The sequence below is a fragment of the Plodia interpunctella genome, chromosome 6, assembly GCF_027563975.2.
Source record: "Plodia interpunctella isolate USDA-ARS_2022_Savannah chromosome 6, ilPloInte3.2, whole genome shotgun sequence".
Classification (NCBI taxonomy): Eukaryota; Metazoa; Arthropoda; class Insecta; order Lepidoptera; family Pyralidae; genus Plodia; species Plodia interpunctella.
Window position 1 is genome coordinate 9,250,586 of NC_071299.1, and position 17,209 is coordinate 9,267,794.

At 32.8% G+C, this 17,209-nt stretch overlaps 1 protein-coding gene across 1 annotated transcript in view; it reads left to right on the top strand.

Annotated features, from left to right (window-relative positions):
- LOC128670481 (uncharacterized) overlaps positions 1-16,156 on the top strand; it is a 222,066-nt gene extending 205,910 nt beyond the window's left edge. The window contains exons 9-10 of the mRNA XM_053746161.2: positions 9,643-9,709; positions 11,038-16,156. Coding sequence (XP_053602136.1) covers positions 9,643-9,709; positions 11,038-11,053 — 83 coding nt within the window. The 3' untranslated portion in view covers positions 11,054-16,156. The remainder of the gene's footprint in view (positions 1-9,642; positions 9,710-11,037) is intronic.
- Positions 16,157-17,209: the final 1,053 nt, after the last annotated feature.

Below are 17,209 nucleotides of genomic sequence, written 5' to 3' on the forward strand. Positions count from 1 at the left end.
TTAAAATTGACGGATAAAATTAAAACTCCCACATTTCCACAAGAACATTTGACTTATCTCGGAAACTCCCAATAAATTAAATTACATGATCCCCATTATTCAGATCAGGGATGTCCAGGAATCATAACTTACAACTTGGTGCTGCCTAATTGAATTAGGAGATTGCGATAAAAGGAAAATTACCATAAAAATTGCGTGTACTTGGAGATAAAGCGCTTGTAGGGGAGCGTATAGCTGAGATGTTCAACTCCAGATTATAATTGTTTAAGTGGGATTGTAAGGGAAATGAGGAGGAGTGAAATTTGTGGAGCAGACTTTGAAAACAAAAAAGAATTTAGAGAAAGGTCAAGTCGAGATGTAAAGTGGAAATCATTTTGACTAAAGCATTAAAGTAATCCTATTTTGTTCTAAATAAGTTTGTTAATATAGAAAAACAAATTTATATTTTATTTAAAAAATAAATTGTACTTAAGTATTTGTTACTTTGCCTCGACTTTTATTGTAGCTTCACACTAGCTAACATCCATATGCACTATTTCATAGCATTCTTTAAAACCATTGTAAATCCTTAAATAACAATCTATAAATAACTTTTGACAGGTAGAAAAAGCTTTAAGTCCGCCATTTTAATTTATTGTAGTAATTTTAAATAAATAAAATCTTAAAGTGTTGATAAAATTACTATATTGCTTCTAATAGGGATTGGACAACCTTGACGATATTTGCTCATTCGACAACATATAGAAAGTCCATAGTGAGCACATTAAAATGGTTTTGATGATGTTAATCATTTCTACATTTAAAAGTTCCTTGTTTGTCCGCTCCATACACAATTAACTCTATGTAAATTTTGTTATAGTATCCCCAACGTTCTCTTGTAGATCGGATTTCTTCCCGCTATTTTGATATCTCATTGCTTTGTGTTTGCGTAAATTAGAACATTATAATGCAATTAGGAGGTTTGCCCCTTTTATGTCACCATTAATGTAATGATTTTGCCTCTGTAATCGGCCAATTTTATGGAATCACAAAACACGTTAGGATGGTAATTTTCCTTATTGAAAATTTTAATTAGGTTCAGCTTAAATGAGAAATATTTCTTTTATTTATCAATACACTTCGGAAAAAATAAATTTCTATAGTAAATAGGTATTGATTCAAATTATTATACCACCTGTTATTAACTACCATAACTTAAAGGTACCTACTAAACAGCATTACCACTTCTCTCTCTTTCATCTGAGCGCATTCGTGGTTTCTTTCTTAGCCATCGAAGCCCATAGGGTCCACTTCCACTAAAAGGATTGCCTTGCCGTGGATATGCCTAGTCTAACTTGTATAATTTACCATATGCCGCCTTTCTTCTTGTTTCAACGATATAATCATTAATCTACGATATTGAATTTTCTTAAAATTATACAATTTTCCTTCTTGTCTATATTTAATACTAGCTAATGCCCGCGACTGCGCCCGCGTTAATTTTCCGGGATGAAGGGACCCTATATCCTTCTACATACTTGAAACTATATGTCTGCAAAATTTCAACCCCGCCTGCACACCGGTTGGTTATTAACTTGTGTGGGAAATGGAAGGCAATGGCAAAAGAAAGTTGTTATGTGTGTTTCTTTCGACGTAATGACCGCGAACCTCAGCCGTGAGGAAATGCGACTATGAAGAAGAATTAAACAACGCTTCACCACTGACTTGACTGGCATCGGCCTTTAATTAATTAGCGCGTGCTAACTTTCTCTCTCTCTCTCTCTCTCTCTTTAAGTTACGTTCGGGGCTGAGTCATCGCTATAGTCTGACGCCAACCCTCCATGGGAATGCTGTTGCTGCCTATCATCTGCCTAGGCAATGTATCCATTAGTGGCCTCGAACAACCATGGGAGAATATGCAGTGGTCGTATTCTAGGGCGGGATCACACGCCATGTTTTGATTATTTTGTGTACAGCGTTAATTTTTATACATATGTACAATATTATAAAACAAAGTCTTCCGCCACATTTGTCTGACTGTTGACGATAAATTTAAAAACTGCTGCACGGATTTTCATGCGGTTTTCAGCAATCGATAGTACTTTATAGGTTTTTACTCGAGCAAAGCCGTGACGCGCCGTTAGTAAAGTATAATAATAACACGTATAAAATTAAATGCGGCTTCGAAAATATACATGAAAACAAATTCATCAAAACCCTTTTTTTGCGCGCAGTACTGGACCGTCTATGTAACTACAAAGTGGGTTTTCATGTGACCCGGAAAGTTCATCTACCCGGGGCAAAGCCGGGACAGGGCGCTAGCTACTAATACATTTTATATCTCATCATAAATTACGTTGCCATCCTTTGAAAAGTGCCCAACCGCCGGTACATAATAAAGATTCATTATATCCGCATTATGGAAGTGCAGGAAATAATCTGTCCACGTCTAATAATATCTTTCCTACGTTTTAATAAAAGGAACGATTAATCTTTTAATTTACTGTCAACGTGGTGACTTGATGAGCCGTAGAGTCTTAAAGATTTAATTTATGCTACGTAGAAATACGGTATCAATTTTTATTTTATTTGTTATGTACACAAACAGATTTTTTTTATATACTTCTAAGTAGGCAAACAGGCATGCGGCCCACCTGATGGAAAGCGGTCACCGCAGCCTATGGACGCTTGCAACACCAAGGGCATCACGTGCGCTTTGCCGACCTTGAAGAAATCTTTTCAAGCCCTTTTTGAAGAACCCCATATTGAAGTCTCTAGGGAAAACCATAGCAGGGAGATCATTCCAAAACCTTTAATTTAATTAACGTTTACTTTTCTGAAGCTCATCATATACTTAAACATCTATATATACATATAATAAAACTGTAGGTAGACTTTGCGTTTTTCTGCGCTGATTTAAGTCAACGTCAAAATTCACTGGTGCAACTCAACCTTAGCGTATTACGCTACATGCGAGACCATCAATGCCTTAAGTTAATAGATGTGTATATCATTAAACACAGTGTTCATTTCAGTACTCAGTTCAAGTGCTCAATGATAACTTTCATCATTAATTCTGTCATAATGTAGGACATTCTCGTCATCCCTGACATTTATCTTGGTCCTTCGAGCCGGATTTGCCGTTTTTTAATGACGGCTTATCATTTTTTTCTCTTTCTTTTCAGTCGTGGTCGTCCTCGTTGGCAAATTATAATTGTCTTATTCAGTATACAATTGAAAAATAATGTTTGCTTGAAGGTCATCACAATTAGTTTTGGTAATTGGATCATCATTGTATGGACATTGGATGGAGAAGACCAAAGAACGTGGAAAGAGAGAGGGGAGGCTTTTGCCCAGCAGTGGGACATGTTATAGCTATAAAAAAAATACTATATTATATGTATAAACATTCAACTTTCATCTGAAAATTTAACAATAATCTGTTTTATTTTAATTTACGTCAAAATGATCACACACGAGAAAACATTCAAACCTATATTATTATCGACAAAGTATAAAAAAAATCAAGACTCAACTTTTGAGACAGAAAAGCCCCAGAGTAAGTATAAAGGTCAACGCCGTCGGCATCAGAGCGTGCGCGGTCGAGGAAATCCGGCGCGAATGCGCGAGACTATATGGCTGGAGTTTTTGTGTTTTGGTCTTTATTCTGTATTTTCATACTTTTCACAGCTTAAGGAGTATCACCGATATGGAAGGGAAAATTTGTAGTTTCTCCTCATGTTCCTACGCAGAATTTTCCCATGGAAATATTTATTTTTCCGAAATGAAATACTTCAAACTACATGTATGCAAAATTTCAAAAAGTTTGACTGAGTAGATAGAGCGTGAAGAGGTAACAAACAAACTTACTTTCGCATTTATAATATTAGTTAGGATTGATTGTGTTATTGAGCGTCAGAATCTTAATGTGATTGAAGTAGATAGAAAATAATTAATTTTAATCAACTTCAAATTATATTAAACATAATATCATTTATATTTACCTCCGGTTTAAATTTTTCTATACCTATTATTTTCAGTTATCATCGCCTAGGACAAAGTATATATGTTTATATATTTATATATATTTAACATACAGACAATTTTAGACTAGCAATAACAAAGACAAGATTAGATTAGAAAATACAAATTTTATCTAAAATAGACCAAAGAACTATATTCTTTAAATATAGTTTCGACCTGAATGAGAGCGGTTATGGCCCCGCTTCTAGGACAAAAACTACGGTTTTACTACGGTATTACACGAGCGAAGCCGGGACGAGCCGCTACTAACTTATAATCAAAAGACAAAAAAATGTCCAATAAAACGTTGTAAACCCTAAAATTTTAAACAAACGTTTCGACCTGAGCGCCAACTCAAATAAATCAACACTCACAATTACCGCTGCGGTGTTTGCGCTCCTCTCAAATTTTTAGAGCAAATAATTTTTATTTGAGTACGAGGGAAATTTCCAGCTATAAATTTAGTGCGCACAATATAAGCTGGATAAATCGTTGTCACCTAAGAATTTCGTATTAAGCCGCGTTCACGCTTAAGACTGGTATTTTTAGTATTATTTGCGCTGGTCAACTTTAACCTGCGCATAAAAACGATGTTGTCTAAACGTCAGCGGCGCGCTCGTTAATGTCAACGTCATAGTCGACGGATGCAACTCACCCTAAATGTTTCAACTGTGATAAACATGAAGGTAGATCCTAATCGTATCGTACATACTTTTGTTGACTTTGCGGCGAAGGTAAAAATATCGTGAGAAAGATATTCTTTTAGCACTTTTACTGTTTGTTCAGTTCAATAAAATTGAAACACACATTAAAATATAAAAATAAATTACATATTACTAATTAGTAAACATGCATAAAAATTTGTTTTTATCTGCACTTGTATCATTGCATGTTTGTTTATTTCTGTATCATGTTACATAATGGATAAACTGATTGCAACAATAAGTGGCCTAAGAGTTTTAAAACTCTTTGTTCTGTCTAGCCCGTAAGGATAAAAGACGATGATCTACATCCATGTTAATAGCATAGCTAAAGCTTCACGAACCATAAAAATAAGTTGAGTACTGAGGTTGTCTATGTATGTGCTCCTTTACATTGTATTCTGTATGAGAGGATAATAACGCGGGAAACCACGTCGTTAGCTAGAGGTATTACAGCTTTCTATTATTTATCTGTAGACTGGCTCGAGGTCATTGCACTACTGGCTTTTAAATTAAACTCCGTACTAGGGTTTCAAGTGTCTGTTCTTAGAAATAAAGACGACACACACATGACTTTTCATTTTTAAAATTTTCCCCGGCATACGGAACTGTTTACAAACTACCCTCAGTGGTCTTCTTGTCTTCTTTGATGCATTTCAGAAAATAGATTATCGTTTAAGAAAAAATTGCAACCCGTCAATGATTAGTGTAAAATGTTAGTGTAGTTAAAGTATTATTATATGTTATCAAAAAAAAATTAACAATGTTTCTTTTGAATTACATTGATTTTTAGAAAAATACAAACAATTTATGTGTATGTGTTACCAAAAATTAACTCAATACATAACAATTAAATTCAGACAGTGAAACAAATTGTTATCCTGCTCAGCTTGTGTCATGTTGTTTGCGTGTCGACGTTCTGCAACGATTTTTAGAAATTAGATTTTATTTACTGTTATTTATACATAATTTAATTATGTTATTGATATTTACCAACATATGAAACTTCGAAGACAAAACATATATGAAACTGAAAATACAGCACTCCTCTTTTGCACCAGGCGTTTACAACATTTGAAAACGACAATTGGTATGCTAAGTGATCCAATACTTATGAAAATTTCCACTATAAATGTTTGATTTCCGGTCACAATATCTCTTTTACGTTCCAACTCAAATAATAGCGAATGGGATCGAATTTCCGCCTGTGAATTTAGTAAATAGTTACCAGTCGGTTAACTCGTAAATATGGGTGAGTTGCACCAGTCAATTTTGACGTTGACTTTAACCTGCGTTCCACCTCTACAACCTGTAACAACTATGGAGTCATAATAGTCATTTCAAATGCCATTAGACTATTGACCAGCAATGGTTTAAAGTTAATAGAATAGACGCTCTGGGGGCTTACCATCATCTCTTAACGCGATCCACTTTACGACCTAAACTGTACTGCATCGCAAATTCATACTACCGAGTTAATTTTTAGTATGAATGCGATTCATTTTAGCCTAAAATGAATCGCATTCGTACCTACTAAAAAGCAACAGTAAGCGTCAATATTTAATTAATTTTTAAAAAGAACCATAAAATGTATTTTCTAAATTGAACTGAGTTTAATTGGAATCGGTCTTTAAAAGTTGAGGGAAGGCCTGCAGGTCTAATTTAAATAAGTGATCAATAGTATAAGCTCTTATTGATATACAAAAGGACTAATATTATGACACGATAAAGACTTATTGTAAGTAAAATCGACACCCTCGTTTCACACAAGGTATTTTCCTTCACCGGAATCAATATATGAAAACTACTAAACATGGAAAATTGAATATTCAATTCAACAGTAAATTAGAAATGTGTACAGACCGATAAAAAAGATAAGATCTTTTGCTAGTCCTAATTTATACAATGACAAAGATATACTTATTTAATGATAATGTAATTGTTCGTATTTGACTTTGCTTGAATAAAAGTATAGTAAATTATATTTTAGAAAACCCCGAATTAAATTCCGTTGCGTAGCTTCAAAATCTAAATTTGTGATCTAAGCATAATTACATAGAGACAGACAGACAGTATTTTATACTATATAATATATATTCTAATCGTCTCCTTATATTAACTTAAAAAGTTTAATATAAGTATGGTGTAAGTGTGCACAATCCAAGTCCCAAGTTCCCAGAGCAGTCGGCACGACCTCGTGTTTGTACAGCTTGCTTGTTTTGCGAACGCCAAGATAAAAGACTACTTTATTACGTATTTATTTCACTTTGTTTGCTGACTCTCCACCGAATTTGTGATTTGTGCGACATTATCCGATTGGATGTTAGCATTATATTTTTATTACGTTATATTTACTCGGTTTTGACCAAAGCGGCATCGCGGGTTACAATTTCCAAAATTATTTTCTTAGGATGGGTTGCACCGGTCAACTTTGACATTTAGGTATAATGACCTACCTTGTGTTTCCGCTGTTAACATAAAAATTTACTGATGTAATTCGAACCTTAACCTCTTAAGTCTGATTGACGTTGTACGGTTTGTAAAAAAAAATTAAAAGTTTGCTATTTTGTTTCAGGTTTTTAATACATTCTGATTGCATTAATAAAATGTTTCAATGTACATTTTTTGTTGTTGCTTGTCTAATTTGGAATTTTAATCGTAATTTTATATCTTTCTTATTTTCCTAGTTATCCGAAAGCTAATGTTACTGGCACATTTCTCGGACGAATGTGTTCCAATTGAAATTAAAAAAAAAATAGTCGACGTACGAATTTAAAATAAATGAAACCTCACATCCGCCTTTTGCTTTTCCTTGCACAAAAAGACCAATTTGTTAGCTGATATGGTGAATAAATATATTGTTCTTTAGTGACAGCGGTCAGAGATTCTCAATATTTCTCGGACTTAATGCCACCCATATTATCTCAAATGTATTTTGTTCATTTGATCAAGTTTATTATATAAAGATTCGGAATGTTTCCTCAAGTATTTGAGGAGGAAAGTGTATTGTACTTTCCTCCTTATTTTCTTTCGTATTCGTTTTTCGATTTGTATTTGTTCCTTGAATAAAAACAACAAGAGATAATTAATAATTAACTACCCAGGGATTCCGTTAGACAGATTTTCGATTGAAATATACTTAATATCATGCAATCAAAAGTGTTTAGTATGTAGAAAAGAATACAAATGCGGATCTTTGGCTTAGAGGCTCTAGCGGTAGAAACCAGGAAAATACTCAGATGAGATAGAAAGAAAAAAAAAATTAAGCATTCGCATTAAATCTCACGCTGATCCCACATTATCCCAACTAATATTATACATGCGAAAGTAAGTTTGTTCTATTGTTACCTCTTCAAGCATTATCTACTGGACCGATTGTTATAAATTTGGTACACGAGTAGAAAATAACCTGGAATAACACATAGGGTATGTTTTATTCCTAAATTCCCTTGGGAGCTAAGCCCCGGGGCCCAGCTAGTATTGTATAAATTATAGTGAGTTTATCAATCTAATACACTTGTGAGACCTGTAAAATTAAAAAGGTTTTTTTTTATCTAAAAATAAATATGTATAATAAATAAATGTTATACCTTTAACAGTAAATGGTAAAGCTCTAGACTGGGTACATAGTACTAAGTTCCTGGGCATCACTTGCTTTTCAGTGAGAAGGATCAGACAGTGTACGAACATAGATACAGCTAGACTTGTGTATTTCAGCTACTTTCTTAGCATTATGACCTACGGTCTATTAGTTTGGGGTAATGCAGCTGAGATAGGAAAAAATTTTGTATTACAGAAAATAGCTATTCGTTTTATTTATGGATTAAATCCTCGAGATTCTCTTCAAGAACTCTTCAAATCAATTAACATCCTCACTGTTGTATCTCAGTATATCTTTGATGTGCTTATTTTTGTCAAATCAAATTTACATTTTTATATAAAAAATTAAAAGGAAGTAAATAGTGTAAACACTAGAAATAAGTACAAACTTTGTATGAACAGATTCAGGCTTAAAAAGGTTCGGCGGTCTTTCGTGGGTCAAAGTGTAAAATTATTCAATAAACTCCCTGCAGAGGCTATTAATCTGCCAATGAAAAAACTTTTAAAACTTATGTTAAGAAAAATTTAATGGATGAAGCGTATTACACAATTAATACCTATTTGACTGATAAATACGCATGGATCCTCCCGACAACTTTGCCACTCAACACATGATCTCCTAATTTTTATTTTACTGTGTTTTTTATTATTTTATTCATAATTTTTATTTTTGTTATAATAATTCATATATTGTGACATTTAAATTTTATTTGTAGAACATGTACGTGATTTGTGATCTTCAAGTGTCTGAATTATACTTCTATTTCGACGAATAAAATTTGTAATTATGAGTCATGGGAATCGAGTGTGTCATGCTCACTCAAATGGTCAATCTGGTAGTGGCGTCGTGGGCCGGGTCGTGAGGTTCCCTCTATTATGGTTGAGCTACGCGATGGCTGTCCCATGCGTCAACTCGTGAACGGGTGCTGCCAGAGGGAACTGGTCATCTCCTTTCTCATATTATATTTTCATGTAAGTTAATTGTGTTTCACATCGATAGAGAGATATACTCGTATATATATTATAATCAGCACTCGGATCACAATCATAACCTGTTTTGATATACCTTTTGACTATGTACATTATGTACTTTTATATATTATTAGAAAAAAAAAACATTGTAAGAAACAATAATGGTAAGCCGATCTGGCATGATAGGGACCAACACTGTTCAAATGAGTTTCTTTCGGCATTTCTTCTCAGCAGTAGTCGTTCCGAAATGCCAGTAGTTTGTAGCTTGTGAGAAATAACTATAAATATAAAAATTGACGAGAAAAGGTGCCTGTGAAGGTCTAATTTCTGAATAAATGATTTGAATTTAAAATATTATTGTTCTCAGGTCTAGTATCACCGTCACTGCTGCTGACTGTACTGTGCTGTACTCTCTGCTATTGTGAAGTTATCAGGTAAGATATCAAATGCTTGTCTTCTTCTTCATATTCTCTTGACAGATCAATCGTGATCAGCCATAGGTTTGGAGTTGCACATCACTGTAACTGCGAGCGAGCGAAGTGGGTTTGACACTTCTCACTATCTAGTCGATTCGCAGTGAGTGGCAGCTAGCCAATCACATTGCGGAGTGGTTGTGGTTGCGTCACAATAGCGCACTGTGATTGGTTACCTTCGTCTCACTGCGAAATTAAGTGAAATTCTATCCACACTTCGTATTCAAAAGCTTGCGATTTCATTCAGTTGCATTTGTCAACAGCTTAAATGTAATCATATAGAATTAATTTTTTTTTTCATTGTTGTAAAACTTCACTGGCAATTACTAATTTTGTATCTGAAAGGAAAAAACGGAATCCAAGCTGTATAATTTTTTTTAATGTCTCTCAGGGATTTTTAAAAGATTACCGATTTCATAATTGGAAATCATTATCATTTCTTTACTTATCCTTACATGTTACGAAACAATATCCTCCGCCTAGTCTGTCTGTTCGCGATAAACTCAAAATCGGATTTTTATGCGGTTTTCACCAATGGATAGTGTGATTACTAAGGCAGGTTTAGATGTATAATTTATTATGTTTTTACCCGAGCGACGCCGGGTTGGGCCATAAGTTTTATTATAAGACGTGAATCTTGTGCAATATTCAGATAGAGAACATCATGCAAGTGCAAATATTGAATTCCAAACTAAGTATTACCCGACGCAATTGGAAAGTTACACAGCTCTGTGGAAGTTTCAACTGTTGGAGATAATGCAACCCGTGAATATTGGTCGACGAACTGTCGGTCGCATGCAGGAACTGAATTGTGGCCGCTACGTAATAACATTTTGTCACAAATTTTATAATTGGTAATAATTTGGTTTATTGGTTTTGGTGAAGAAACAATTACAAAACCTAAAACTACTTTTGAGGTCAAATCGCTGTTGTTTCGCTATATCTTAGTGAGAGATAAATATGTGATGATATGTATTTTGCGGCGTGTAGTTCCTGGCCTAGAACGGGACAACTCAGTACAATGCGATTAGTTGGTGTGAAAAGCTTTGACAGCTGAGACGTAACAAAATACCTTCACGCATATATACCTTCCTCATTAATCACTCTATCTATTATAAAAACTCACACCAAAATGCGTTGCGTTGTATTATAAAGATGTAAGCATACATAGGGGCAGACTTATGTTATTATCCTATAATACAAATCTCGAACTTCCCTTAGGGCTAACTCTATTTGTGTGATTTATCCATATTTATTTATGTATAATAAAATAACTTATATTTTTCCAGAAACATCCTCCGATGATGGCAGGCCGCGGGCGAGTTGGCTATCATCTAAATATTAAGAAACTGTAAATAAGAATCTTTAGCTAACCTAGGTTAAAAATGGTTGTGTAATGACTTTCATTTAAAAAAATGTTTTTTATATAATTCCGTCTGATTTATATTATCACATTTTTTTATTGTTTTCCCTTATACAGTCACATCGAAAATTGGATTTTAAGTGTTATATATTTTCTAAATAAGTATATTAAAAGAATTTCAAATAGCATGTCTAATCTGATGTGTAAAAGTATATAAAATGTAAAGTCTTACTAAAAAACATGGATTTTATTAAGTATAAATTATATATTTACGTATATATTTTATACATTACACAATCATAACGTAAGTACTATATTATAACATTAACAAATTAGTAGATGTAAGTGAATTAGACAAAAATTATCTTGAATAGTCAAAGTGAATCGACAAAACTTCCTAAAGATAGGTATACCTAAGTTATCTTTGTTTACTCTGTGATATTATTAATTGGTTTTATAAAGACTTGGCTGTTATTTCAGTAGAACTGTAACCAATTATACCTGTTATAATTCATTTTATAATGTAAATAGAAATGAGAATTTTTAGATACGTATAATTGTTTGCTTTGTTTCTTTAATTATAAGATTTCTTTTGAAACAACTCTTTTATAAAAATATTTTGGATTAATTTAATTTTTTATAGCATTGTGGGCAAATGGGCATTCGGGTTGCCTGATGTTAAGCAAACACCGTAACCCGTGGACTACGACAACCAGACACGGTCACCCATCCGTTGGTGGCTTTTTGAAAAAGCGATAGACCCTTTTCTGGAAGGCCCCAATGTCGAAACCATTAGGAAACACCGCTGAAGTCATCTCTTCTACAATATATGTTAACAAATAACATTAAATTGCAGTTAAAAAACCAAATACTTACCAAATATTAAAATAACATCAAGCAAGAATAAGAATGTATTAATTTATTAATTTATATACTGAAATGAAAGAAACTACGTAAATCATTTAAAAATTAAAGTACAGAGGCTCGATTCTCACGCAATCGAAGCTGACTTCAACAATTTTCTATGTTTTTCGATGGTTTTAAGCAAATTTACAAGCGAAACAGTTCGACCTATCGATGCGTTCGCTTGAACCTTTTGACGGTGAATGGTAATGGAAATTGGAGAAAACTGATGAAGTGAACGTCGATTGCGCGAGAATCGAGCCGCTGATAGCACGAGCCTTTTTTATTTAATGTTGCTGACGTTTCAACGATCTTATAGTCGCCGTGGTCGTAGCCAGACTGGAGTATTTGCGGTGATATACAATTTATGTAGTTATGTATTCAAAGCGCGAAAAAAACACTAAGCTGGTTTTATCTTCGTCGATAAAATAAACCTTCAGAAAAACAATATCTCTAAATACTAACTTGTTAAAAACATTCCACACTACTGCACCACTGTTTGAGTAATATTAATTGCTTAATAAGAGTGAATTACTCGAATCATTATAATAAGAACTTGCTCGTTGAATATTACGTTAATTAATTTCGTCAAATCCTTTGAAATACAATGCAAGATGGTCCTCTCTGGCTTATCATTTGATGTGTAACTGACGTTTAAGCAAAGGTTACGATGAAACCTAATTTTCTGAGGCGATAATAATATACGTTTGAACGTTTCTCTGATTGACATTGTTAAAATCGCTGGTTCTGTATTGCGACTAATGGTAGCCCTATATTAATTAAATATTCAGTTTTGACCATTTCAGCGAATATAGACACAACGATCGGCCCAATAACTCCATAGTTTTATTCTTAAATAGGTATCTCCTGAAATTCGTAAAGAAAAAAGAAAAAATATGCGACATGGTATAAATAATTGTATGGTATAAATAATATTATCTGATTTATTACTTTCTGTCCATGACTTAAGTATTATATTTGTTGCAAATATGTTTAAATAATCTTTTTAAACTAGAGTCTCATAAAACACTGTATCTTTTTTAAAATATTAACACCGCTCTTTAAATTTAGTGTGTTATACACTCAATTTAGCGATGGTAACATTTTCATAATTAAATTATCGTTCTTTTTTTATTTCTTCCTATTTTTTTTTATATTCTTTAAAGTTTTCTGTTTAATATAATCTTTAATATAATTATACAACGAATTCTATTACGATTGCAATTACATGAATACTGATTGTTTTATTGAATATTCTTATTATAATTTCACAACTAATAGAATGCCTATTTGTGTCAAATGTATATATGAATAAACTGTACAATATACTAGAGGTATAAATAAATGTCATTATTGTAACAAACTGTGTGATTTGTAGACGATTACGTAGGAAAAGAAATTAGCTAATTTATAATATGTATAATTAAATGAAAATATTCTAAAGGGCTTTTCAATGACTTTGGTGATTATGAAGCCATCAGAAAATGTATCTAGTTTTATTTCGATTTATAAAAACATGATTACCAAAAAGTTTGTTTCAGTAGTCGGGTAAAGAAATAAAAGGACATCAAATGTAATCTTTAATTATTATTTACATTTTTTATATGAAAAGAAGGTTGTAATTATTATTAAAGAGTAAACTATAAACTATATTTTTGTCTTAACTAAGTTTATTCTAAAAAATAGATAATTCATCGTTAAATGAAAATTAAATAGTCATTTATTCTTACCCGACTGATTTATTTGATTTGATTATGTACTTTAGGTATTTTTAATATTGGGACAATGAGAAAGTTGATGTGCATCTTTCTCTGCAACTCCTAAAAACTGTTCTAACACTCATCAAAATGGTTTGAAGTGCATTCATAAATATATACTATATACTAACTAATATTAAAAATGTTTGAGTGTTCTTTTGAAAAATCTAGCAATGAATTGATGTATTTTTTTTTTTAATTGATTGTAAGAAGACTAATGTCATTTAATATAATGGTTCTAAACCTGGTCTCTGTCGTTATCTGGAAGTAAACATATGTCTCTGTTAGTGTAGGAAATACCTTCGGAACATGTTAACGGACACGCATTTCATCAATTATTTTCATTAATTGTATGGAAATAGATAGAAGGATACAACATATTTATTCGATTTTTTTATCCCTCATATTTTAATAATAAGTTTTAAAAAATCACATCAATGCATTGCTGTTTTTACGTAAAAGAAGGCAACGAAATTCGACTACGAAAAACTGGGGGCTTATTATTAAAGCGATCTAATCGAAGACCTGACTGATCTACATCGCAATTTATACATTATTGCATTATATTAAAGTACTAAGTTGCCTTTGAGTTGCACCTTAACCTATCAATTCCCGTGCGCGATCTGTCGCGATCCTATTGTTGTTCAATGTTGTTGACGACCTCGGTGGCGCAGTGGTAAAGTGCTCGCCTCTAAACCGAGAGGTCCCGGGTTCGATCCCCGGTCGGGTCATGATGGAAAATGATCTTTTTCTGATTGGCCCGAGTCTTAGATGTTTATCTATATGTGTATTTGTTATAAAATATCGTTGAGTTAGTTATCCCATAACACAAGTCTCGAACTTACTTTGGGGCTAGCTCAATCTGCGTGATTTTGTCCTAATATATTTATTATTTATAATTGTTTTATTATCTCCAGGATCGAAGGGTTAAAAGTTGATGGTAGGCCTGCGGGAGTACTAACTTCACCATACTGTAATACTAAGTCCGCCGAAGTTCAACAATAATTTAATGAATACAATCACATAACTCGATGATTTCGTGTTCACTTACAATAAATCTACAAAATTCATTCAAACTAAATCTAGTTGGTAAGTATGTGTAAATATAATAGGTATATTATGTTCTTCCCTCATTTGTAAACAGCTACGTATATGTTGTAAATGAACAGTCTTAATTATTATATGTAATATAAAATGTATGTATTGAAAAAGTAGACAATATTAAACTTGACTAAGGCTCAGTGGTATTACGAGTTAATTATTCAATGTATCTAATTTATTTGTTACTCGTAGTTCATTTCACTAGTTGTTGGAATAGGCGCAAATCTGCTGCTGCAAATATGAAGTTCATGGAACTCTATGCAACGGTAATAGAGGTGAATTTTCAATGACTTTGGGTAGGTTAATATGCTGTGTATGTGTTAAACACAAGAATCTAAGCAATATATAGAGATGGCTTTTTAATATTGTAATAAAGAAAGCATGCATATTTGACGTTTCCACGCCGAATAAATGACAATTGTCTTCGAAAATCGAAATATTTAAATTCTTATTCTGAAATGCCGTAGTGCTCTGACAGCGGGAGCCGGACTTAATAGAAGCTGTGCTATGCTGTGCTAACTGAAGCCAAGTTTCAAACAACCGATAGAATTTATTTTGTCGAACGTTATGAAATTATATTTGTTATGTTTGGGCTTGCCATGTTACTGTATTACAGCTCTACAGCTCTAATTATAATCACTTCTTCATCTGCATTACACAATCTATATAGTGTCTTGGATATTTAGCCATATAAGTTAAACTATCTTTCAGTGAATACCCCATACCTAACATAAATCTCAAGATTAGGGGCTAACTCAATCTTTCAATATAAATATTATATATAATTATTTAACATATGTTTTAAAATATGTACAATCTTAGAATAAATTAAAAAATACAGTTTCCAGACATTAAACACGTAAGCGGCTGTGGGTTTGCGCCAATATTACGTTATTTGATTCGATAAATTTTATACGACGGCGTTTCACGTTTCTGTGTTGATTTGCTCAATGATATTGTAATTTCTTTTATCTGAATCTGTTAAATAAATTATTATGGAATAGTTCCTCTTGTCATTTATTGATCCCGATAATAAATTGTGTTTCTATGATCTGTATTTAAAAATAGGTACACAAAGTAATATTTGAAAATAGATACGTAAGTTAGAACTTTCTTTTTATTGAAAGAAATTTCTTGAAGGCAGAAAGTTTTCACTACCGCTCCGGATGGTACTTGGTTCAAAGGCTATCAATTGCTATCCAACGAGGAAACGCAGCTAGCGTTATGGGTACTTTTGAACCGGGTACAATTCGGGGTGGCATTTTTGATTGACTTTGCAATTATTTATGTTTTATTTTGTTTTATTATTTGTATTTTTAATAAATAAATTTAATCGTAAAAGGCAGAAAGTTACTTTTTTCAAATTCGTCGTAAGGTCAAAATCTATATATCTATTGAAATAAAAATAAAAACTAAAGTACTAAAAAGGAAAACCTAATACAATAATATTTCGTAAACCAGTACTAGAGGAATGATTCACTCCTTTACTCCAGAAACATCCATTAATTTGGTCATAGTGACACTATTTAAACTTAGAGTAGTGTATAAAATCTCAAGCTTCCCGACGCATACGATATTACGTGGTTGTATTACTGAGAATTACAGCGGAATCACACGTATTACATGGAATTACACAAAATTACACGATATTCAGACGTTGTGGGCTCCCCGACCGGGTGGGTATTACCGCTGACAGATATGTGGAACAGCAGCTCCCAACATGTGGATGCTATGCTATCAATATATAGCTAAGAACTTTAATGTAAGTAGAGTTTTTTGAAACTCTAGTTTTGCAAACAGAAATTGAGTTAAAAATACTTTACATAGATAGATAGATAGATACGACAGATTACGAATACATGAAAAATTTAATTTAATTTTCTACGTTTATAAATTATTTTAATTGAAACAATTTTGATCAGAAATAACTATATAACAAAATATATCAATTATATAAATGAAGCTTCTAAAAATTTGTCACTTGTGTGACGCGTCTAGATTATAAAATTAAGTGTAATCTGGAAAGACTTATTTGGATATCGTACGAGACGACTGAGGGACACATAGCATTCCCAGGAAGGGTTGACGTCAGGCCTATTGAAAAAAAAAACTAATCTTAAATATTTTAATCCCCGGATGAACCCGGGGTTCTGCATCTAGCAACCAGCAACATTGAGAGAGAGACGGACTTACCACCAAGAAAATATAAAAAAATACACACGTTGATAAAGTTTGAGAAACCCAGTCCCAGGGTTCCATACCGTTAGCAAATAACTTGGCGTTATGTTGTGATACTGGCCATTTAATTTTACTTTAATTAATGTCATGGGAAATGAA